General features: G+C 28.2%; 4 protein-coding genes across 4 annotated transcripts; all 4 read left to right on the top strand.

Moving 5' to 3' along the window:
• The first annotated feature begins 1,799 nt into the window (after positions 1 to 1,799).
• Positions 1,800 to 5,885, top strand: LOC123010013. The gene is made up of 2 exons (XM_044406623.1): positions 1,800 to 1,963; positions 5,377 to 5,885. The coding sequence occupies exons 1-2, from the start codon at positions 1,828 to 1,830 to the stop codon at positions 5,769 to 5,771; spliced, it is 531 nt and encodes a 176-aa protein (XP_044262558.1). The 5' UTR covers positions 1,800 to 1,827; the 3' UTR covers positions 5,772 to 5,885.
• Positions 5,886 to 12,896: 7,011 nt separating this feature from the next.
• On the top strand, positions 12,897 to 13,659 carry LOC123009962. Its single transcript, XM_044406559.1, has 2 exons — positions 12,897 to 13,096; positions 13,149 to 13,659. The coding sequence occupies exons 1-2, from the start codon at positions 12,955 to 12,957 to the stop codon at positions 13,463 to 13,465; spliced, it is 459 nt and encodes a 152-aa protein (XP_044262494.1). The 5' UTR covers positions 12,897 to 12,954; the 3' UTR covers positions 13,466 to 13,659.
• A 6,007-nt stretch (positions 13,660 to 19,666) lies between these two features.
• LOC123009967 lies at positions 19,667 to 20,303 on the top strand. Its single transcript, XM_044406563.1, has 2 exons — positions 19,667 to 19,843; positions 19,888 to 20,303. The coding sequence occupies exons 1-2, from the start codon at positions 19,756 to 19,758 to the stop codon at positions 20,187 to 20,189; spliced, it is 390 nt and encodes a 129-aa protein (XP_044262498.1). The 5' UTR covers positions 19,667 to 19,755; the 3' UTR covers positions 20,190 to 20,303.
• A 3,542-nt stretch (positions 20,304 to 23,845) lies between these two features.
• Positions 23,846 to 25,082, top strand: LOC123010154 (protein Wnt-8a-like). Its single transcript, XM_044406855.1, has 4 exons — positions 23,846 to 23,962; positions 24,012 to 24,440; positions 24,526 to 24,808; positions 24,862 to 25,082. Exons 1-4 carry the CDS (start codon positions 23,846 to 23,848, stop codon positions 25,080 to 25,082), a joined length of 1,050 nt encoding a protein of 349 aa, XP_044262790.1.
• The last annotated feature ends 1,344 nt before the right edge of the window (positions 25,083 to 26,426 follow it).

Raw genomic sequence — 26,426 nt, 5'->3', positions numbered from 1 at the left:
TTCTCGAGAGAAATAAGTGCAAACTTTAGTGCTACGACATTATTAAATTATCTATCTAAAAACATAAAAATTCAAATGCCTAAAATTTATAAATAAAAAGATAATTCATTTTAAACATTAAAAAATTGACTAGGTATTGCTTTAGAGCCAAAATATGAAAGAACTACCACTCAATAATCACATTTAATTGACAGTAAAGCCAACATTCTTTATTTTCACAATAAAACAATTGAATTTCTATATTTATGCCGACTTTTACAATCTCTGGACAAATAATTACTGCGATTGTCTTGATATCAACAATTAACATTTAAAGGTAATATCTTTTAATTTATCAATTCGAAACATTAAAAGTTTATTAAATTTAATTAGACAAGTTAACAATCTATTAGATGTAACAACATATAGAGAAAATTTTATCCTTGGTAGTATCAAATGAAAACATGCTGCAAAAAATATTAAAAAAATTATTTGTTTAAACGTTCTCCAAATAAAATTTATTAAAGTTATTTTTGAAGTAGAGCGTACGCCACTGTGTAGTGGAAACCATGGTATTAACTTGATGAAAATGTACTTGATCAAATCAACAATTCATAAACGCCGTAAGTGGCACCGATCAAGGTGGTTTTGCCCCTAAAATATGTAAACTTAAAAAGGGTACAGCTTGTCTCCATTAATCTTTGGGAAGCTGTAATCAAATTTTGTCGGTCTATTTAAAAATCATCCTGTATATAATTTTTAAAAAACTTTTTCATTTTTACTTTTTACTTTTACGATTCCAGTTCGTCACACAATTCAAATTTAAGATTAAGATTTAAGATTTGTTGGAAAATTATTTTTCCAACAAAAATGAATAGAGCTAAAGTGCAAAAACTAAAGTCTCATAACTTCAAAATTTTTAGAAATAAAATTTTTTTAACATTTTTATCTTACCTTATATGGCATTTTTCTCTGAGGCGCGAGTTCTGGCGCACCTGTATTAAAGATCAGTAATTGGCTTTAAGGTAAAATGAAAGTCTCTATTATCCCAATCCCAATATTAAAAAATATTAAAATGCACACACATTTGCACACTATTTCTTCTAGCATATGGGGTCAACAATTATCTATATAGGTACGAGAATTATAGGTAATTATTAAAGCAAAGATGTTCAAATCAATGATTAAATAAGCTAACGAACAGAAAAATCGTTCTCTCATATAAAATGTAATTATAAACAATAATGACTATCTTGTTTAGTCCAGTTACAATCTATACATATTCAACTCAAAATTAATGCTTTTTTTATGAATAAGTGCAAAACTAAATTTTATTTTCGGTGTTATTAAAGAAATATTATTCCATAAACATTACTGTTGTAATCATAATTTATTTTTTTTGTTAAATTATTGAATTAACGTAATTGCCGATGTCTGTAAAAAATATTGTATATTCTTTCCTAAAAAATGTATGTCATGTCATTCAATCTGCCAAAATTGTCTATTAATCGTAACAGTAATTACATACGTGAGAACTTTACGTTTTAAGTTTTACATAGTTAGCCTCCTTTCTTAAATTCAAGAAAACTTAGATATTATCCAAAAAAATAAAAAAACGCAGCATTCATTTATTCCCAATTCACGATCATCAAACTATAACAAATTGGAATTTTTCAATTGTCTTTACATTTTGGTACCGGCAGTCTAACATGTATTTACTGCTAGACCAACGTGACTGTAATTGTAATTTTTGTATTCATTACGAATACATATAGACTATACGATCAAAACGAATCATTATTTTTCAAGTATTTGTTGACAGTAGTCTTTGGTTGTGAAAAACACAAAATGAACCCAAAGTTAATTTTTGGTATTGTGGTTGTTATATTTTGTTTAGTTAATGCTTGCAGTGCGAATCAGGATGAAAAAAATTCAAATAATAAAACGGAATTCCAAGTTATTGGAAGACAGTTGGTTGAACAAGGTATTTAAACAAATATTTGACTTAAAAAACATATCCTTATAATAAATTGTCTTTTTTGCTGCGTCCGTAAGCACTATTTTCGTAAATTGTCAGAAATAATTGTTATACACTGTAAAGAGGTCACAAACATAAAAATGAAATTTTTCACATAACCTACGCACAAGTCAAAGGTTACATTTTTTTCATCATTCCACTTTCATTTCAACTCAACACCGATGAAAAACCCAACAGTATTTTTACGATTTTTGTCTTAAACATTAAATTTTATTCATTTTAAGTAAAATTGAAATAAAAAGCTGCAATTTTCAAACAAAATAATGAATTAATCTTGACACAACAAAGTATGAAATTACTTCTAGAAGTTAATAAATTTACACAACTCAACATGCAATTACTTACAAGTAACAAGAGATAAATTTTCTTGCAATGTAGTTTCTCAACATAAAATAATTCAAGTAGTGTGTTTGTGATGATAAATAATCAGCAATGACTAACAAGTAACATCGAGAGTAACATAAATCACAAAAGTTGTAATTAATACCTGGTAATTTTCGCGCCTCTTGTCAAGCGAGTTGTGCAAACATTTATTCATAATGTGTTGTGTATTTTGTACTTTATTGCTATAAACCATCATTTTCATTACTTCGTGAAAAATTTTAATTTAATATGGAGTTTACTGTTTAAAACACTTTTAGAAAGCCAATTTTGTTTGACCAGAACACCAGAGCTCTAATATATGCTTATTTGTAAAAGGTGCGAAAAGTTGAAATTTTACTATCTATTTACTGCTTGTTTCATGTTCTTGTAGACTTGATTTAATTAGTACTGTTTCCATACTTGAACAATCATTTAAATATTATAAAAACATAATTGGTACTTTTATGATTATTTTAATTAATTTTACAAACTTTAAATTTTTTTAGCCATAAAATACACATAAAATTTATATTTTCTTGAAATATTTTTTTAAAAATTGTGTTAGTATAGGGTTTTTAATACAAAAAATCTTAGAATATACAAGATTCTTATTTGTTGTGTTGTAAGTACTTACTATATAGAAAATAAAACATTTTACATAATTTTTTTTAAAGTTTATCTTTCTTAAATTGTGTATGCTATTTAGTTGTTCTCCGAGTTCTGAGATCTGTTATTACTTTCATTTAACGGTACAAAAATTCATTAATATTTTCTACAAACATAATTTAAACAATAATTTATATCTTAACTGCTGAACTAGATGTTTGTAAAAATTTATTATTAAATAAATATCTAAGTACAAGATAAGAACTGAGTTAGGCACAAACAAATTGAACAAAAATTGATCAAGTCACCTTCTGCAAATACAAGAGAAAGCAGGATAATAAAATTTATCTTTGTTATCTTGTAAGCACTTACATCTCTTTTGTTTTTTTCAGAAAAAATACTGCACAGAATAAAAGTATAGTAGATATTTATGTAGAAATAAAAAAAACATAAAAAGTATAAACTAGTACAATTTGGTATTGCTATAGTTTTGCTTAAAGAACAAAAATTAAAAAAAAACTTAAAGGAATCGTCAAGAATTGATAACAAACCAACATTTATCACGTCATTAATTTTATTGAGTAATGACTTTTTTCTTTACTCTTTTTAATATTATTCTATTATATATTTCTTTATCTTTCTGGTTGTTGTAAAAAAATGATATTGCAGAATTCATTTCTTTGAAAAAATTACATTTTGTGTAAAAATTGCTTTTTTTTTTCTAATTTTTTTTCCTAAATACGAATATTTTTATAAAAACTTTATGTAACAATTTTTACGGATTTGGATACTTGTGGCCCATTTTTTTATAGCCAACTTTAAATCACAAACACATAAAATCTAATCATAAAAAAGTAATAAACAATTAAATAAACAATCACATTTTACGAGACACAATAATGCAAGAACAATAAAAGTTTCCAAAAACATAAGAAAATAATGTGAAACCTAACCTTTAGAGAATTTTTTTCTTATAATTATTCTCATAATATCTTTCTCAACAACCTACCACTGAGTTGGTGCGCCACGTCTGGCGCTCTATTTATCCATTCAACCAGGGGTTGCCCTCTACATAATTCATAATTCTCTTATTTTAATAGAATTCAAAAAATATACCGGTGTTCCGTCTAAACCCCACATTAAAAGTATTGGGAGTTCAAATAATCATACAGGGTGCGCTAGAACTCGCGCCCCAGAGAAAATTTTCAAGTAAGGTAAGATACCAGGAACATGAAAAAAATGTTTAAAAAATTCTATCTGTCAAAAAATTTTGACATTTATTTTTTGACATTTGACATTTTTTAAAATCTATTTAATGATACTGATGATCTTGTATATGTTTTTTTACAATCATTTAGTAAAGGGACAAAAATTTTGCCAATGAAAGCCACAAATAACATTGAACAGAGTTAGAATTTAAGATACAGCTTCCTTGTTTTCTCTTTTAATAGCCTATAGCAAAAAAACTTGGAAAATTATTTTTCCAACAGAAATAAATAGAGTCAAAGTGCAAACTTTAAACCCTCATAACTTCGAAATTTTTATAGATACAGACATCATAATTTTGTTACACTCTCCATAAATACAAAATAAAGTAATTAAATCTAAGTTTGAGTAGCTTTGACTCTCCATATTTTGGCACTATTTGTCAAATAATAAGTCACTGTCGACGTTTGTTGAGAAATTTTTTTTTTTGAAAAACTTTATTTCAAAAACGGCTAAATTTAGGTATAGGGAAAGCTGATGAAAACTCCCTTAAAATAACCCGATTAATCCAAAAACGCACTAAAAATATACCTTTCCATTTAAAATAAGAAAGTTTAGACCGACTTCCGGTATAAGCGGAAGTGCCGCCATCTTGAAAATATTTTAATTTAGGAGGACTTAATGGATTATGGCTATGAACCAATTTTCAAATAAATACGATTATTCCAACTCCCAATACTTCTAATGTGGGGTTTAGACGGAATAGCCTGTATAATAATAACAGTATTAATATACAGGGTATTATACTACTCTTCATTTGTTGCTAGTCTTTCAGTTGAAGAAAAAGTTTAAATAAATAATTAATTAATAAAAATAATAATCCCATGTCAGCAATGCATTAATAAAAAAGTAACAAAACTGACAATACAAAAGTGTTTTTATAAAACATCAGCCAGTTCTTCAACTTTTTCATTTTTTTTTCTCGTAGCAAAGAATTATTCTAGTTCAAAAATACAATTCAAAATACTAATACAATGTGTATTACAAAACTTGAATTATATAATTTCAATACTGCTTTGTCATTTATCACGTTCATTTTCACTAAAACTAATGACTTTCATTTTTCTCGCTCATATTCACCAAACAAATTTCTTTCAACAATACATTTTTTCCTTTATTTCTAGGTCGTACGCTTGTCCATCACGCCTTCAAACGGTTCATGATCATCTTACCCGCTATATTTTTCAAGTTAGGAATTGCGTTTACGTTACTTATCCTCGTTGCTTTAGCCGCTGTTAACAACGGTGTCATCGGCTTTATGCTTCTTGTAGTAGGACTCAGCAGTGTTCTTGCACGTTTGCAAGAATCGAGAAGACCTGCTGCCGTTCCAGTGTCATACATCAGCCCTCTTCCTCCTTACCATCATCACGAAGTATGGGACAGGAGTGACGTGACTGGAAGCAGAAATGAGGATGCCAATAAAGCGACTTCTTATTATAACAGTTATGCTGGACAAGGTGTTCAGTATAACCCAGCTGTGGCCAGTTATTACGCCAAATATGCGAATGCAAAAGTTTAAAAGTTTTATTTGTTAAAATTAGTTTTGTTTCAATGTTATTTATTGTGTATACGTATTTATGTTACCTACTAATTATTATTTAATATGCTTAATTAAACGTTCTTTTTTTATAAACAATTTTTAATGATGCCCTTTAATAAGTCAGTAATTAGTAAATTAATTAAGTAATTAGTAACGATTTAATAGAAAAAACAATGTACATTGATATCTTGTAACCTGACAACCAAAAAATTCTAAATGACTTTTAGTAAATTATACAGGGCACCAATGTTGCTCTTACTTAGAAATATGTCACATCATCCAATATCAAAGTATTTTATTAATTGTGCACAAACTTAGAACTTTATTATGGCTCTTAAATGTGCATAATAAACGGTGTTTTTTTTTTTAATTTGGCGTCACATCTATCCATGAAAGTTTGATTGTGAACGAACCATCGTATTAAAAATTATTAATCTGACATTTGACACCGCGCCAAGTTTATTAAAAATTGTGGTTCGTTCACAACATACTCATGGTTACTGCCAACTATGACGCCAAATTCAAATAAACACCCGTTGTATTCATACGTAGTATTTAGTAACATGTAAACAATAATAAAAAGAAGAAAAAAGAAATTATTAAAGACAAAAATGTACTTAAATATTGATAAGGAGATAAACGCCATAAAAAAGGCATAAAGAAAGAGCATATTTTATACCTTCAAGTTTTTTTATTAATTCTTAATTGTATCAAACTAAAATAAGTTTTACCTATAACAAACAGCTAAGAGATCACTTTACTAGATGGCATACTTTTGTATATAGAAAAAGAATTCTATTTACTTGTAGTCAAAAAAATTATCCGGCTTCATTTCTATTACCCAAAATATTTTGGACTCATTTCTTTTAATCTTTTTTAGCAATCGTATCAATGATTTTGGAAACCAAATGTCACATTTTTTGATAAAACGTTTGTATTGTGAATGAACATTATCCACTTCCTGCACGGATATATTTTTTTTAATTTGTAATCGCTAGAGAAATGGAAAAATTTCTATTCAGAGCAACACAACAAAAATTGATAACGTGTGAAAAGACATTTTTACCAAAGATCTAAAAGTATGTAGATATGTATAAGATGTGTGTGAATAACAAAATGTATTCACAATTCTCTCTCAATGTTGAGTATTTATTGAATTGTTTGCATTTTAACAAAAAGAAACAGAAATGTGTAAATTTCAACAATTAACAACAAAAATTTTACCAACACAAAAGTGATCATGACTGAAAACTAATATTTTTAATGTTTTAAATGTCTGAATTATAGTATCTAAAACAGTAATATTTTTTTAATCCATGTTTTACAGTTTTCAAGTTGACCATAGCACATTTTCACAACGTTATTATCACGTTGTTATAAAATATTATTGTTCAAGTTCAAACATTTACTTGTGCAAAGAGAAGTGGACATACCTACATTATGTCCATTTTCATTAAACTAACGTTAAAACTGGAAAGACGATGTTTATCGCAAATTAAGCTTGACAATATAAAGACAAACTGTAACCTTATTACACACATTAGAGGTCTTTTATGACCCTCACGAGTAGGTATACCTATGTATTTGTAGATGCAGAAACTGTGCAATCTCAGAATGGTTTGTTGTTATACTAATATCTATGTTGTACATTTATACAGGGTGTAACAAAAAGATGGGAACAAAAAGTAACTTGAAATTCCTCACGTCAAAGTAAAGCGATTTTAAACCTTCTCATTTCCAGGTTATGCACAAAGACAAATGTCAGTTTGAGTTTTCCAACAATGAGTTTTATTCTCACCTGAGGATGACCACTTTGTGGTTGAAACGCGTTGTGCTATTAAAATAAAAGTTTGGTGTGACGGGCTAATCGTGTTTTTGTTCAACAATTTTTCCAACGCCTTTATGAATAAAACAGCCACTACATGACATCAACCGACGGAAATTTCTCTAAATTAAAAAAAAAATTTCTTTAAATAGGTGCAGCATAAAAAGCGCAAAATAAAATAAATATAAAAATATAAATAGAGACTCGGTATAGAAAACCATATCGTTTGTTCATAAACTCGCCGCTACGAGGTTCGTATCGGATTGTTGCTTGAATGCCTTCTACAAATCGTATTTTAATACACTAATGACGTTTTCGTAAAGTCAATAACAAAAAAAATATTTCTTAACCTACATTTTTTATACAGATTACAGATTGTCCCACCTAAGACTTTTGGATCTAATACGTTATCTCTATTATTTGCCAACGTATTCTAACAAAATTTAAAATATTGAGTATTTAGTAGGTAAATATTAATATTGTATTTCTAAAACAAGCCTAGTTCTTAAAATGTAATTTCACATGTCTTTTAAAAATGGTAAATTACTTAAAATTTATATTAAATTGTTAATCGCCAATAAAAAATGCCATCAGCAAAAATGTGTTCTTGAAATAGGTCCCACTTACAAGAAAAACCAATAAAATTGTGTTAAAAGTGGTTTAAAGATGCAAAAACATGGGCGGCTACAAAAAAAAAACGATATTACTGAATTTTAATCACTCACAAAAGGTGCTTGAAGGTATAACCATTAGCAATTATATATGGCTTATATGGCTGTTAATTTACCACAGGTTTTAAGGATTGTACAAAATGTTACTAGGAGACGTTTTAGAGTTAACTTTGTTAAAATTCTTTCAAAAATTAGGTGAGTGATTTTGTTAATTTTTTGTGTAGAGGTCTATTTTTTAGTACTTAACAAGATAATAGTAGTTTCGCTTAATTTTAATTTAAGAAAATATGTATTCAAATTATAATTTGCAACTTGCAGTAATTTTATTAAAACTAATTAAATCTACATCTTTTAAGTTGTCTACATTTTAAATTTCATAAAAATCCGTTAGCAAATAACAGAGATATTAGAACCGAAAATCTTACGTGGAGCACCCTGTATATGTATTTATATTTTCTTTCATTTCTTTCCATAGCAGCTCTAAAATTTTTATTTCAATATCACAAATATTAAACAAAACATTAAATTATTAATTTGTAATCAATAAACCTTCAATTATATCTTAATGTATCCTGATTTCTTGCCTCAACATGTTTACCAGATTTTGAATAATTTTATTTTTACCACAATTTTGCTTGAAGTTATGATAAAACAATCTTTTATTTTTAGATCATTCTTGACCTATACAGGGTGCACTTGAACTTGCGCCCCAGAGAAAAATACCATGTAAGGTAATATCAAGAACATGGAAAAATGTTAAAAAAAATTCTATCTATAAAAATTGTGAAGTTATGAGAGTTAAAATTTTGCACTTTGACTCTATTTATTTCTGTTGGAAAAATAATTTTCTAAGTGTTTTTGCTACAGGCTATTAGAAGAGGAAACAAGGAAACTATATCCTAAATTGTAACTCTGTTTAATGTTACTTGTCGCTTTTTTAAACAAAATTTTTTGACCTTTACTAAATAATTAAAAAAAAACATATACAAGATCATCAGTATCATTAAATAGATATAAAAATTTTCAAATGTCAAAAAATAAATGTCAAAATTTTTTGACAGGTATAGAATTTGTAAACGGTATTTCCATGTTCCTGGTATCTTATCTTACTTGAAATTTTTTTTGGCGCGTGAGTTCTGACACACCCTGTATAAATACTTCTACAATTTTAATTAATTCAGTTTTGCCAAAATTTTAGTTCACAATTTAAAATACTCCTTTTTTACTGTTCAAACATAGCAATAGGTACGACAGATTTTCAACATCAGTTGACCAGATTAATTATTATTAAAATATTTCTTTTTATCTGCATATTATTATACACCGTGACGCACAAAATAATAAAGTAAAATATTGACTTTTTATACTAATATTAAATATTGTCTTCATATACATACTATACACATTCTAGAGCACATTTCTTTGTAGGTAAGCGTTTTCTCAAAATATTAACATTAATTTATATGCACAAAAACGCTGTCTTGATTAAACCAATTACCTTTTTGCTCATATTTTGTGCTCTCAATAAGCGGCATATTAAATTCTTATTTTATTTGTAAGATAAAAACGAGCCTAGACTAAAATATGTAATTTGTTTCACTCGACAACTTCTCCAACATAATTAGCCCAAATTTTCACCAATAATTAACATACAATTAAACTGTACCAAAAATTTTAATAATCTAATCATGATTTGATAATAGATTAACATAATTAGAACGGTAGTTATAATGAAGTTTGAATAATTCTTACGCATTCCAAGAGAAAGTATTATGTAGGTAACATCAAAATTGGTCTCAAGACGATTTAGTTTTGATGTTACTATGACTTTCTTCCACATACTGGGTCAACTGAAAAGTTAATATCGTTTTTACTTTTGTCCAGCCAGTTTCCTGTTAGCCAAATTACTCGACGCTATACTTTTAAAACGATGAAAAATTAAGTTGTTTGAAGAATAATAAGCTTATATGGTGCTTGTGGTTTAGTACAACCTAATTGATCAACCAAACAGAAAATAAAAAAAATTCTTCAGACTTGTTAACCTGAAAATATAATACTCATATGAAAAGAAAATAGATGTAAAAACAATCTATGATGTTGATATTGTTTCTGATAAGTGTTTTGACCTCCATTTTATCGTAGTGAGTGTAAAGTGACCCATACATAAGTTCCGCTCCAGTATATATTTTATCTAACAAAATTAATCAGTTAATTAAAAATTATTATTATTACTTAAATTTAGAAACAAAAAATCGTTTAAATTGCTTAAGGTTTAAAAATTTTAGCTTGTGGTAAAAGAAAACTTAAGCTGAAACTAAAAATTAATTAAAACATAATCTTGTAACAGAGAGAAGAAACAAAATTCCGAGATGATTGTTTTTTCTAATAAATTTTGTTGAAAAATTCCGTAAATATCTATTAAATATACCAAAAATGTATTCTTCTAACAAATTAAAGTTCTTATTATTATTTCTCGAACTACAATAGTTTTACTTTAAAATAATTATAAATATTGACACTTTCAAAGATTCAAAACCACAACCTTTTTCTTTTATTTTTTAATTTTTTTTATAAGCTATTCCAAAAAGCATTTAAGTTTTTGACCTACTATTTTACCTCTCTTATAGACACATAAAATCCCAGCTAAAAATATCTAGGTTAATACATATTTTTGTTTTTCATTTAATTTCAAAATCATTAGTTTGCGTCTCCGGGCAAAAAAAATATAAGATATACCGTAAAATGGAGTTACAGACTTTGACACGTTATGAGGCTACTAATTTTGTTTCATTTTCAGTATAGGTACCTACCAAAATTTCGTTTATTTGATTTTTATGCCATATAAAAACCACAAGATACCAAAAAATGACTTAATTTAAAATGATTAAATTTTTTTGAAAAAAATACAAATAAAATATATATTTTATGTTTGCTGTTTAATGAGTTTAATACAGTTTAATTACATCATATATTACATGTTTTTAGTTTTAAGGTGTCAAAGTACCCCCCAGGCTAGCATAATTTTGATTTTCAACGTAATTATAAAGGGACTGTCAAAATAGCCCCGGGGTTTCTTTGACACCAAATTTTCAAACTTTTTTTGGAATAACTATGACCTTGAGGTAAAATTTTAAGCTTGATTTTTAAAGCAGAAGGATCAATTGTTCTGATGCTAATTTTTTCAAGAAAATATTGCAACAACTAAAAAAGTTACATTAACAAAACCTCTCAAACTATGTCAAAGTAATCCCATTTTACGGTAATAAGCATTAAAAAACAGTTTTTTTTTCTTGCCTTTATAAACAGCACATATTTTGTCCTGAACTTAGCCATAAAAGTGTACCTTTTATAATTATCGTAATAGTTATTTGTATTACTACAGGTAGCTGTCTGGGACTTGTCAAGGGCAGTAACCACCCAGGGAGGAAAAGACACTGTTAATATCCCAGTTTTTCCATTAAATCTAACAGCATGTTTTCCCGCTTTTATGGGGGAGGTAAAATTTTTACCTCCTGGAAGGTAATTGGCGATTTTCCTTTCTGAAATCAAGGTGGAAAAACTTACTTTCTGTTAGAGTTGTAGAAAAATTTTATTTACAAAGCCGGATAAAATTAATTAAAACGGCCACTATCTTTAATTTTTCTAGAAAAAGAAAAATTACATTAAAACACTTAAATTTACAAGGAATACAAATGTTCTTTGTTCATTTTATTTTATTTTCAAAAAAACAAAAATTGTAAGAAGTGCATGTTAAGTAATAATAATACATACGTTGTACCTAATATTATTTAAATTCGTTTGTAAATGTTCATCAAACCTGAAAAAAAGCTCACTAATTAAAAGCTACTAATTAGTAGTCCTATAACCAGACCAGCCTTGCATGTTTGATAAAACTTAAATGTCCATTAAAGTTTTTGTATTTCCTATATTGTTTACATCATTCCAATGTATTTAAAACGATAAATTTATATAGATAGATAGATCGATAGATTATCAAAATCTATCTACATTTTTTTTTAAGTTTCTTTTTCTTTTTTCCACAAATTCTCATAAGTTTTGTCAGGATGTAAAATTATTTTTTTATTCAAAGTAGATGAAACTCATTTTGAATGAGTTAAACAGTCACAATTATAATTTTCGAGATAACTACAATATTACCGTAAAACAATAGCATTATCTGTTAAATTGGTTCAATCGACGTTAAGAAACATGTCACAGTTTTCTCCTTATGGCATATTTTTGTGCTCACTCAACAGAATCTCATGTAGTTTTTTACTTAACAAATTTCGTTGTTCAATGCGTTAATTAGAATTTAGAAATTTAGAAAGAGAACGCATAACTGTTCACTAATCTGGCGTCATTTAATTGATAATAAAAAACTAGAACTAATTTACATCGTTTTCCAGTAAATCATGTATAAAACTGTCTTACAACAGCAACAATAACACAGTATTAAAAACAATTTTCAAAAATCGACCCACATTTCCAACATTCCGGGAACCACCTCCAATTTGAGTGCGTGTAAGTGAACGTTTTTCAAGAAGTCAAAATTAGAACAACGTCGAGGTGTATCGCGCTCTCGATGGTCACTTCAGTTCTCAAACCGCCTTCGCTGCGAACATGTAACTATGGTTAAACCTGTTGGAAAAGTTAGTTTAGTTATCGTATGTACATCATGCTGATGCATGCGGTTGCACTATTGTTTGTGATAACTGTCGTTGATTGTGCTTTTATCAATCAAGTGAAAAGAGAAAACAGTATTACTTTATTTAATCAAACCAAAGAGGATACAGGCCGTGGCTTAATTGGTACAGGTGATTCCTCTCAATTTCATACTTTTAGTTAATTAAAGTGTTGCAGAAGCGCGGAAAAAAGAGGAAAAAAATGATATGATGAGCAGGATTTTGCCGTTGATGGTGATCCCGTTTATGGTATCAACTGCGATGATTCCGATGATGTTGGTCTCTTTGAAGTTTATGCTTATGAAAAGTGCCTTTATTGGAAAATTAGCTGTAATATTGTTGATTTTGAATCTATTTAGAAATAGGTCGAGTGGAGAAGGTGGTGTTTATACGCACAATATCCAATTAAGTGAAATGTCGATGGCTCATTACGGGTATAACGGCGAAGAAGAATATGGAGCTTATGTTAATGGAAAGAAGAGGAGTTTCAGATAACTAATGCTTATTGTGTTAGAAATAATTGAATTATTTATTTATTTAATTTATTTATGTGTACTTCATGAGTACGGATACTGTTTTCTTTGAAAACTTAAAGCCGCTGTTAAAATCTTTGCTATTGCTCTTGTTGCAATTAGGGATTCTTGTATATTGTGTACTATTTTGTAAATAAACTCATTCTGCAATAAAAATTCTAAATCCTTAAAAGTAGGGGTAAGAACAAGAAAATCGTTAAAAATGACTAAATAAAAAATAGAGGGCAGAAATTTGGTGTAATAGAGGAAATATGTCACTACTTTAACTAATTACGGTTAATTGGCTAATGACACACATTTTCAATTTTGGTAGTTATGAAGAATCCGAAAGAAATCTACCACAAGTTCAGAAAAAAATGTCTTAATAATCAAATTTATTAAAGCTTATAACTTATTTTTTATACTTATTTGACCACAATCACAGAATGAAATTTCTGAAATTTTGCATAAGTGTTTAATTAATACTGTTCTGATTATGGAATGACATAAAACTCATCAAATGAAACACTTTCCTGACAACACTGTATTTCTTGTGAAGGTGATGAAATTTTTTTTAAATATTACGATGCTTTTGATTAAAGTATTTGTGAATTTAATTTAATCAATGATATTTGATAATAAGTTATTTATTACAGTTGCTTATTACCGTTGCCTGTTGACTGTTGGTAAGATGTAAAAAAAATAAGTTAAACGTAATAGTATATTACATAACGAGCACGGAAAGTGATAAATAACGCACAAGCGGGAAATTTGCGCACGAGGCGTTGGCCGAGTGCAGGCAATGCCGCGATTACCTTAGACACTTTCCTACAAGTTTTGTACACTATTTTTCCTACGACCATAAATAATTTTCTTCTTACGAACATTTTTTTTCAAAACGATTTATTTTTTATAATAGATAAAAAAAAATACGTTGAATGAAAAAATACAAAACATTCGAGTGTGAATTGTGCGTTATATTTCTAACACACAGTGCGAAAAGAAATCGCACAGGTTTTCGACCTCGTACGATATTGCCAATTTTCGCGCATATGTAATAATTGTACGTTATGATCTAGTTTCGTATATGGCCGTAGGAAAAGTCTGTTTTTTTTTTAATGGAAATGCCAGTTTTAACGTTGCGTTGGCAGCACTAGTAAATTCATTCATGTTAATTTTAATAAAGCAGTTCCGGTTTTTTGAATTAATTTGAAAACAATGTCATTAAACGTCAAAACAAAAAATCGTCTAAGAAAATTTAGAGACGAAACACCAAAAAAGGAACAAATTCGGTACCGCTAACAGTTTTTAGAAATTTGGAAACGAATAGTTTGCAAGCAGGAAGTTAGAAAAAGGACCCGGTAAAATATAGACGCAATTTGTAATGCAGGTTTGCTAAATACTCTCAATTTTTAGCATCAAATTGACTAAATTACATGAATGAGAAAGATCCTGGGAGTGAACGTGTCTTGTGCATCGTTTTTGAGGAACGAGTTGAAAAAGTAACAATTTTGAAACTAAAGCTGAAGAAAGAATAATAAAATGCTTCAATATTGAGCTCATGTCATTAAATTACACAAAATTTATTGCCAGTTATCATAATACCCACTTGTATCTTATACTAAATAATTTTTTTCTGTGTATACACCCTTTTGTTCAAAGTTTTTGTAGCAAGAACCTCATCTTTGTCCACAACAATGTACTTAGTTGCTCTGTGTTTTTATCAAAATTATTAGCACTGAATTCGGTCTTTAGACCTTAGGTAACGATTTTTTTTTATAAAATACATTAATTTAGAATGAATTATGTACTAAAATCGAGCAAAATTAGTTTGAAAATAGCAAAATTGCTTTATTTTGGAAAAAAACTTTCTCAGGTATTCAATTATTGCAATTTCAAAGAGCAAACAGGCACACAAGATTTATAAAAGTCAAAATTTTGACAACATCTCAATTTGAAAACATAACCATAATTTTTTATTTTTTAACAAAATTTCTAGGGACTAAAACAAAGAGCAAACACAACTTGTGGCTATGGAGAAAAGCTGCTACCAATTTTTCACCAAAGTTGACTTGGTAATTTCCATTTAAAGAAAAAACAGACATAAGGTGGATTTTACTAAAACGTTTAATAAAGTAAATCATTCATTGATATAAAAACTAGCAGCTTATGGTGTATTGGTTTAATTCATATCTTGACAGAACTCAGGAAGTAAGGATAAACAATAAGTTCTTGTACCCTCCGGAATCCCACAAGAATCTATCTTTGGTCCTCTGCTATTTTCAATATTTATACGTTTAGGGTACGTTATTCTAGGCTGCTAGTTTTTGTATCAATATTGAATGATTTACTTTATCATATTGGGAACAATCTCATAAATACTTATAATATTCATAAATAAATCGTTTCTTCGTTGACGACTTAAAAATCCATAAAAATAATCAAATGTTTAAACGATATGTTTAATTTGCATAAAAATTTGAAAAGATGGTGTAAAGAAAACAACATGTGTTTCAAGTTTCAATATTTGCAAATGCCAAGTCATGTGCTTTGTACATACCTTATACCCCTGTTTACAGAGAGATGACAGCAGCGATCAGAAGAAGCAAAAATTATTTAATTTACATTCTTTGAATGTTTATACTAGTTATACTAGCAGAAACTACACTTAAATTTTAAAATATAAAGGGTCTTAGCCCTAATGATCTCTGGAACTAGTTCTACAAAAACTATTATTGGTATTGATTTAAAAATTATTTTAAATTGCAAAAATACACCTAGTGAAATCTAAAAAAATGTGAAATTAGCGGCTAAACCTAAAAATTCTTTGCCGACCGCCAGTACTGGCACCGTTGCCGGTAGCGGAGGCACTGCCTTTAATTTTTATTTCTAAAATCCGTAAATAAAACATAATTTTTAAAAATTTCCAGTGTAATCACTCGTGTTCGTGTAGCATATACAGGATTTTTTTTTATACAAGCCACCCTGGATATCTCATAAAATAAAAAGTCACGAGGCAGTTCAATTTTTATTTACAGAGAGAGCACTTTTAGTGCCCTTTTGAAAATTGTAACACTAACTCCTCTTGTAATACAAAACCCCTTTAAATGGTACTACCCCCTGTGTGATACTTCAAATAAAAGATAAAATTTCCGAAAGTTTTTCTATTGATTCTCTTAGAAAAAAATATGTATTTCTGGTTTTACTACCCATATTTTTGAATAACACCATGTAAAAAGCTAATAAATGTTAAAATTTGCAAGAAAAAATATTGAAAGATGATACCAAGTTGTACAGTGTGCAATCAGTAACACAACAATATAATAAATATAATATTTATTTATTTAGGTCACTAGTTTTTTCTTTTATATTGATTTTATTTAAGCAAAAGATTTACAATTTTTAATCACATTTTCATGACCCGATTAACTATTAAATATTTTTGTCCAAAAAAAAAATTATTAACAGAACTATAACAATATTGTAACTAAAAATTATGTTTATTATAAAAAAGTTTTATCTTTGTTGTTGTCATCTAATTTTTAATCAGGCTCTTTATTTTAAGATTTTAGAAACAATAATACAAAACTGTTCTGAAACGACCCACTCTAGACCGAAGTTTTTTATTACAAATAATATAATTTAAAACAGAATAATAATGAGGTTTTTGCCCATTTTTTTATGGAATAATATTCTTATTAAAGTACATATCACGCATGAGAAAATAAATCATGACAGAAAGTTCTCAAATTAGTACTTGTTAAACAATTTTTTATAAGTATAAAAAAAATGTCATTAATACGAGAACTCAAACATTGTCTTTTTCTCACACTATTGACCATCTAAAAACACTACAAAACATGTAAAAACCTGCTAATTTAAATGCAATTAGAATATAGAAACAAATGGTTTATAATTTTTTATACGTTTCATAATTTTTTAAAAAAGCATTAACTTTTTAATCTTTTTATTGTAGTAAGCTGTGGTAAACAATTTAAAAAAAAATCATATATATAGACAAAAATAAATTATACATACAGACTGTCCCAGGGAGTTGGTAAAGTCCATTATTGACCTTTAATTAAAAATTTTATATAGGGTAATTCATAAATATGAAGCAATATTTGAACCTCAAAAATGAGCTATAAAATGATGATAATTTAAATAATAACTCATATTCTAATTCTACTGAAAAAAAAATTACAGCTCCCGAAATGTGGGTATATTTTTTTTTTGTAATAACTTTAGAATAATTTGACCAAATATTATAAAATTTGGATCAGTTACTTGCAAGAATAGGTATATCTTTTGAACTGGTAATCCCAAAAACCGGATACATCTTCTCAATTTCCGGTTGTTGCGCAGGTTATATTTTCTTAGTTTTTCCGATTTTTTGCTCTATTAAACTAATTTTTTCTTGCTCAAATGGATAGTAATCAATTTCAAAAAAAAATTAATAACTTTTAATACTCCTAAAATAAACCGTTTAGTTGAAAAAAATTTCATGCTGTGCACTAGATTAGTGTTTATCAATTGCCTATATAATTTTTTTAAAATTGTAATATTTAAAGATAAATAATGGGCTTTAGCAACTCACTGGGACACCTGTACATAATATATTCATTTTTGTTTTGGACCAGAGTAGGCAATGGAAATTTGTCGGATTGTACAGGTATAAAACTGTCGCTGAATGACAATAAATTAGCCCACTCTGGTCTAAAACAAAAATGATTGTGTTATATTCAAACCAAAACATTTTTCATCAAATTTCAATACATACTATAATATTCTAATACATATTTAGCATCGATTTAAAATATTGTATTTTCACTTAAAAATTCATCACCCATTTCCTAGTAAAAGGTCTAAACAAAGCAACTTTTACCAAGATCAGTGTCAAAATTTCAACAGATCCCTACTCAGACAGGTAGTTTTTATGTTTATAATCCAATAAGGAAATCTGTCCATGAAAAATATACCGCTTTAAATTCAAAATATCTAGAATTCCTGTAGTAATGTGTAGTAGTGTAGTAATGTACTAAAAAAGCAACATTTTTTCATTGTTACTTTTTTACTTAAATTTGAAAACAAAATAAAAAATGTAAAAATATTTTGATAAAAGTATACAATTACATTAAAATTATAATCGGGATTTAAATCACCTATACTTATTTATTTTCTGTTTCAATTAAATCAATAAGTAAATGATTGATAAGTTTTTACCATATTTTTGCTTAAAGGTAACACTGCTCACTTTAAAAAAATACAAACATAGTCATAAACTGGAAGCAAATTAGTTAAATACTTTGTAATTTATTAGATTCTACAGGGTACGCCAAAACACGCGCCCCAGAGAAAAATTTCAAGTAAGATAAGATACCACGAACATGGAAAAGATGTTTAAAAAATTCTATCTGTCAAAAAAAATTGACATTTATTTTTTGACATTTTTTTATTTCTATTTAATGATACTGATGATCTTGTATATGTTTTTTTTACAATTATTTAGTAAAGGGACAAAAGTTTTGCCAATAAAAGCCACAAATAACATTGAACAGAGTTACAATTTAAGATACAGCTTCCTTGTTTTCTCTTTTAATAGCCTATAGCAAAAAAACTGGAAAAATTATTTTTCTAAAAGAAATAAATGGTGTCAAAGTGCAAAATTTAAACACTTATAACTTCGAATTTTTTATAGATAAAATTTTTTAACATTTTTTCCATTTTCTTTGTATCTCACCTTTTGTGGCATTTTTCTCTGAGGCGCGAGTTCTGGCGCACCTGTATATTTATTTTACATCATCCTTATTTTTTATTTTTATAAAAATACAGCTTTCATTTTTCTTTGCATTTTATGAGACAGCGTAGATATGTATTTAATTAATTTTAAAATGTAATTTAAACATAAATTTGCGATACAAAAATATATAGTTTTGTTTTACGATTTTGTTATTTACATAAACAAAGTAGGTATCAAAAAAAAGCGAATAAAAAACTGTTGAGCCTAAATAATTAAGGTACCACGAAACATTCTAACTGTCACATATTTTTTGCCAAGTATTCGTCTTCTCCAAAATAAAGTGGGCCACAAAGTGTTACACCAGCGCCGGTTAATTGCATTAAAATATTCAAAGTTATACTTAAGACATCCATTTAAACTGGATATTCAAAACCAGAACAACAAGTCAAGCGGAACGAGTTCGAGAAATTGCATCGTCGTGGGATTCATTTCAAATCAAACTCTTCTTGCATCAACAACATGTGCTCTTAAAAATGGATTTTGTGACTACTTTGTTGCTAATTGTTGGTTTATGTGCCTTTCAAATTAATTGCCGTCAAATCCAGACCGGAACCATTGAAGGTGAGTTTGAATTTTAATTAGACCGAAATTAATTTGACTTGTAGAAGGACGAAAAAAGCAACAAGACGATATCATGTCGAAGATTTTACCAATGATGGTTATGCCATTTATGGTCCAAACCACATTGCTTCCGATGATGTTGATGTCGATGAAGTTTATGTTACTCAAAAGTATGTTTCTGGGGAAACTCGCAATACTTTTCGGCTTTGTCACATTTTTGAAAAATATGTTAAACAACGGTGGAGGTTTATTCAGTCACAATGTCAACGTCCAACAATCACATCATCACGATTTGGCACAACAAAATTACGGTTACCAAAGAAGAAGAAAGAAACGGGAATTGTAACTAGGAACAAATTAAGAAACTCTTTCTGTGATATATTTATTGTAAATAAAAGTTAAACACTTTACAACAGCGCCAACTTTTTATAGACACAATAAAACAGATCATTTCCTGTTTCTCAAGACACCTCACTACCTGTAATTCTCCTCTTCTCAGTCCATAAAATAATTTCAAGTTTTCGGAATTGAGACCTCCCAAATGTTACATTTTTTCACACTCGAATTATTGTTTAAATATTTCTTCTCCGAATAAGTGGCCGGAAAACCCAAATGAATGAAATTAAAATAATCCTATGACCCGTTGTATAGCCTCTCTTCAGGGGTCCCCTTTCGCAAAAGAATTCTCAAATCCAACCACCGCCGGAAACAAGTAACGACAAGTAAATTACCAAATAGGATTATAGATTTGTAGAGTTGAAGAGAAATATATATTTGCATTTTATAACGGGTGAAGGTTTATGACTGAAACAGGTAGGGTAAGAGGATTTGGGGTCATTAGAGAATCGGAAAATAGGTATTGTAAATTATACCAGTGTTTAGGATTTTGATTGAATTAGGAATTTTAAAGAAAAATTTGTTTCAAAAGTAAATTATAAATTAATTAAATATGAGAAAAAAATATCCACTTTTAGAATTTAGAATACTTTCTTCAAATTCATTCTTAATAATTATAAACTTAGCATAACCTTGAACTCATGCATAAAACTGTTCAACACGTGTAGCCTTCTTTTTCCAGGTCTTTATATAAAACAAAATATTAATATTACAAGAAATTGTAAATACCTATAACTGAAAAAAATTAATAAAACTTATACTAAATTGCTGTCATTTCAAAATAATATTTTTATAATATGACTTTAATTTTTTTTTAGTTACAGTTGAAACGATAAATTTCTTAACAATAAAATAATAAATAAAAACAAACAAAACCAAATTACGCCAAAATAGAACAAATATCTGAAAAATAAAATAAAAGTAAACCATTTGACGGTGTTACAAAAAAAATTACACCTAAAACAAACTTGTTTGTCACCAAAAGGAAAACTTTTTATTATTTAATTAAACTCTTAAAGAAAATTACATCCTTTGCAACGCTTCCAGATTTCATTGATAGTTTTCAATGTTTAAAAAATAACATTTATTTTAAAATGTTATACATAAATAAATATTAACATTCAATTATGTTAGGACTGTAATAGCATAATCTCCTGCAATAGCAGGAGATTATAAGTAAATACAGGTGAACAAAAAGTATAGAACCATGCGTTATTAGCTTAATATATACCTTCTAAAAAAAACAATTGATAAAACCGTATAAAGGTAATCATTTTAAAAAACAGTTATTTATTCGACGAGTTTGAGTGTAAATCGGACGCTTTATTTTACTGAGTGCATTATTAAACCACGAGTGCTAACGAGTGGTTTATCAACCACGAGGTGGAATAATGTTGAATACAACATTTTATTCTTAAAATTAGACTCAACAAGGCTTAAAATTGGTTTAAATCTGTTAAAAAGAATGAAAATTTGTTTTTGTGTTTAAGTATTGTTTAATTTTTTTAATGGTAGTCTATTATATTTTTTTACAAAGACTGATTAAAAGATTAAATTTTAGTTAAATTCAATTTTTGTCAAAACAATTCTCATAACTTGGTATTTTAAAACCAAAAATTGAATAACTAAAAATCGTGTGAATGATATGGTTTTATAGCGCATAATCTTTCACCAATTCATTTTTTCAAAAAGAAATAATTAATTATACCAAAAACACAAACTTTTAGTTCATTTTTATATAAAGGTATCATCGGTGGATATAAAAAACTAAGACAACATAACAATTGTATAAGTCAAAAAATCAAAACTTCGGGTAAATTTGGTTTATTATAAAAAAAGTTTTAAAAGTTATGACATGTTGTCAAAAACATCAAGTTAGAAGTTCAAGTTCAAGTTCAATTTTTTAAAATGCTGTCTACATTACAAGAATTTTATAAAAAGCACAATAGCATCTCTTTATAGCTAGAGCTAAAGCTTCAAAGGTCATGTTCAGTTTGCTGACAACTTTTATTTTGAGTGACGATTTACAAGTTTTAAACACAATGAGCAAATTTCGAATGTTTTTTATATCCACTGATAGTAGGTGCATAATAAAAAACAAAAAAAATAATAAAAAACCATGTTCTCATCACTAATTAGATAAATGTTAATAAATCAGTTAAAGTCTCCCAGAAAAAGAGCTACAACAAATGTAACTCAAAATTTAAAATTTTCTCTTTATTAATAAACTAGGTTCTCACTAAAATCATTTTTCAACAATACCTAGATGTAAAATTGTCATTCATATAAATTGTTTCACATCCTTGTTCATAAATAAATACACGTGTTTTTATATTCACAAGAATAATTATCATGTATATGAGCTACTTTCTAGATGTAATTTGCAGTTTCAAAAAAGATAAATTTTGGTAATGTTAGGTTAATTTAATTTGTAAACAAAAAACACATTTTACACTTAAAAAATAACCAAAATTACCGACATAACGACAAAAATTGCTTCCATAAATTGTACATAAATGCAGTTACTACTTTTAATTAGATTCTAATGTTTCAGTTTCAACATTTTCACAGATTAATGATAGAATTTTTCAAACTTTGTCTTAAATAACAACTTTGTTGTAATTTAGAAATTTTTGAAAGTTTTGTACAATTTTTTTGTATGAAAAGCACTTTTGAAGCAATTTCTTTTATGCCAAAACAATTTTTAATTAAACAAAAATTTAATAAAACAAACAGACTGATATTTGTTGTTCTTTGTAAAAAATAATTAAAAGCAAACTCCAAATCAAGCTTTTTTATGTAAAAGCAAAAAATCAATTAACAAAATCCGAATGTTGTTAAAAATTTATTTTACTGTAAATGTATTTATTACAAAGTGTTTTTTCTTAAAATGTTCACTAAAGTATCTTATTTGCAACAGTAAACGTTCCATAAGATTTAAATAACAAAACACTCTTAAAAATTGAACAATTGAACAAAATGGAGCAATTCTACCATTTCTACTTAATCTAACTCAATTCAATTTAATATTTGAAAAAATAACAAGTAAATAAATAAATAAACTAAGGGTGGGTTTATAGAAGCCGAATTAAATATTTAATTGCAATTAAATTTAATTCATTACGTGAATGAATTTTGATGAACTACCAATCAGATTTCAGGATTTTGAAATTAATCACTTAATTGTGATTTAACTCACATTCTGTAAGTCCACCCTTAAAATTTCAAAGCATTGCCACACAAGAACAAAATATACACAAAAACAGTACAAATTTTTGTAGAAAGCTTTGCTGCTCTGTTTTTTTTTTTAATATGTTTTAAAAAACATTTGATTTAATTCCAAAAATTATGATTATATTATAAAAATCTAGTAAAAATTTAGAAAGTAAAAAAATGTTTGAAAGACGCCAAAAGCGTGCAACAGGTCCCAACATTGTCACCTACCGTTCATTATACGGCAGGTACCAAAGGGCGGTCTCTTTGTTGGTAATGACCCCCACTTTACACCCTGTTTAAAACCCACCCCTCAATTGTAAGCATGAATCAACATAAAATGGTCATTCACAAATTTTATTTCATTCATAAGTTTGTCTCGACAACACCACAATGGTCCCAAAATTTTTCGCACTTATAATATCACTGACAGTTTCAATCAACATTTCATCATGTTGGTCCACCACCATCAACAGTCTCTTCAAGTCCAAAACAATCCTCAAATTCAATGTAAGTCAATTTTTATTTTTTTAAACCTGGTTTTAATTTTTTTTAATAGCAGGGCCTAAATCCTGTCATCATTGAAAGTGTGGCCAATGGTGCCCAAATGGCGATGGACGAGTGCAGAAATGTCTTCAAATGGGACAGATGGAATTGTCCACAATCTTCATTCTCTCGACAAAACAATCAACTTGCAACCAAAGAAAAAGCGTACACGAATGCTATCATAACAGCAGGAATTATTTACTCAATCACTCGGGATTGTTCCCAAGGTGTGATCAAAGGTTGCGGTTGTAACTCCAATTTACGACAAAACCTCTACCAAGGAACACACTTGACGAATCTCGAACGGGATTGGACCTGGGGCGGATGTTCCGACGATTCAAGTTTTGGTGAAGAACTCGTGTTGAAGCTACTTGAAGATAATGAAGAAAGCAGCGATGCTCAAGCTTTCGTTAGTCGGCACAATAACAGAATTGGACGTGAGGTAATTAAAATTTGATTTTTTTCTATTTTCTATTTAATTTTTTGCTTAAACGGATAATTTCTGCAACTCGTATTTTAAATTGCAGATAATTAGAGAAAAAATGTTGAAAACTTGCAAGTGTCACGGAGTTTCCGGGAGTTGCTCCTTCCAAACGTGCTGGATGCAGATGCCCTCATTCCCGGAAATAGCTAAACAACTCCGGGAACGTTACGACAAAGCCATCATGATCAGTTTTGAGAAAATTCAAGGAGCTCTCACTTTAGGCAACTCGGCCAGACACATGCCGCTGGAATCGGCTGGAGACGTGTTGCCAAATCTAGTCTATTTGGAAAAATCACCGGAATTTTGTCTTAGTAATAACTCGACTGGTAAGTATTTTTTCTAATTGTTTTTTAGTTTTATTATTATTTTTTGGGATTAGGTTGGCCTGGGACTAAAGGAAGGACCTGTTCAAGGACTAGTTCTGCATCTACAACAATCGCGGAGAAGAAAAGTTGTCGAAATTTGTGCCGGTCTTGTGGATACCGAGTGAGAAAACAGGAGAAAAAAATTACGAAAAGGTGTAATTGTAAATTTATATGGTGTTGTGAAGTCGAATGCGATGTTTGTGTTGAATATGTTGATGAATTTACATGTCATTAGTTTAAGGTTGTTTAGAATTGTAAGTTGTTATGTGATATAATTTAAAAAATAAGTATAATAAACTTTTTTATTTGAAACTTTAGTGTTTTAATAGATATCTACCTGCTTATTTCCTTAATATCTTCAAAGAGACGGTTTATTAACGATTTTTTATTAATAAAGTGTAAGGAGATCTTATAAACAGTTTCTGTATCCCAGCAAAAGAAACTTAAATTGTGAACATTATAAAATAATCCAGTATTTTACTGTGTTAGTTGTCATCAATGTTTTCCTTTATTGTTAACTAATCTTAATTTTATTAACACATACAGGATGCGCCAGAACTCGCGCCCCAGAAAAAAATGGCATATAATGTAAGATTCTAGGAACATGGGAAAAATGTTATAACATTTTTTCAAAAATAATAATTTTATCATTCTGCTTCTATTTTTTTTTCTCCATTGCTCTTTAATTTTATTATAAAACACAGGGTGTCTCAAAGCTCCGTATTTCTTCAATTACTCTGACAGTAGAAAAAATTACAAAATGCGTTTCTTTTGGACGATAGACTTTAATGTTTTCTATGGTCCAAAAATATTTTCGTCATTATAGGTGATTCCTTAGATAGGGTGGCGCAACAAAGTTATATTTTTTCTTATATTATGTGCTTATTTGAAAGAGCTTTCAATTCTAAGTAATTCCATATTAAGTTATATGTATCTATCATGGACCGATTATCATTTATGGGCAATTTTATGAAAAAAAAGTGCAATTTTTGTAAAATCGGAGCGGTTTTGCTAGAAAGAAAAAGTAAATAAAAACAATTGCAACAATTTTTACTGAGTCTGGTCCTAAATTATTATGGTTGAAATTTAATCAATCTGTTGCAACGCCTATAGAGTGTTGACATTCGCAAAATATCAAGTAACTTGATTTTTTAAAATAAACACCCTGTACGTTATTACTTTATCGTGTAGAGCTTTTAATAAGCTTTCTAAAAAACATAGGGTTTTGAGGTTTAAACTATAGTGTTCGAAAGCAAGAAAATATTGGTTTAGTTGATGAGTTGGCATAAAATTGCTAAAAATAATGTTAATACCTCTAATAAACTAAACTAACTAAATAGGTAGTACTTTTTATTTCTATTAAAACAATCGAAAAAATTCAATAACGATTTTCAAACAAATAAATTTTTCTATTCTTAGCTTTAGAGATCATTACTCCTACAATTTTTGATATTATATTGTGCATAATTTATTCTTTTGTTCGCCACTGACGGTAAGTGTACTATTACACTAAGTACTTGGTACTTGTGGTAAGTACCATGGAATGGAAATTCAAAATACGTCAAAAATATAATGTTTT

The sequence above is a fragment of the Tribolium madens genome, unplaced genomic scaffold (genome assembly GCF_015345945.1).
Source record: "Tribolium madens isolate multiple individuals breed KSU strain unplaced genomic scaffold, Tmad_KSU_1.1 Scaffold_7;HRSCAF=85;Tcas5.2_LG10, whole genome shotgun sequence".
Lineage (NCBI taxonomy): Eukaryota > Metazoa > Arthropoda > Insecta > Coleoptera > Tenebrionidae > Tribolium > Tribolium madens.
This window is presented reverse-complemented; position numbering and strand designations above follow the sequence as displayed.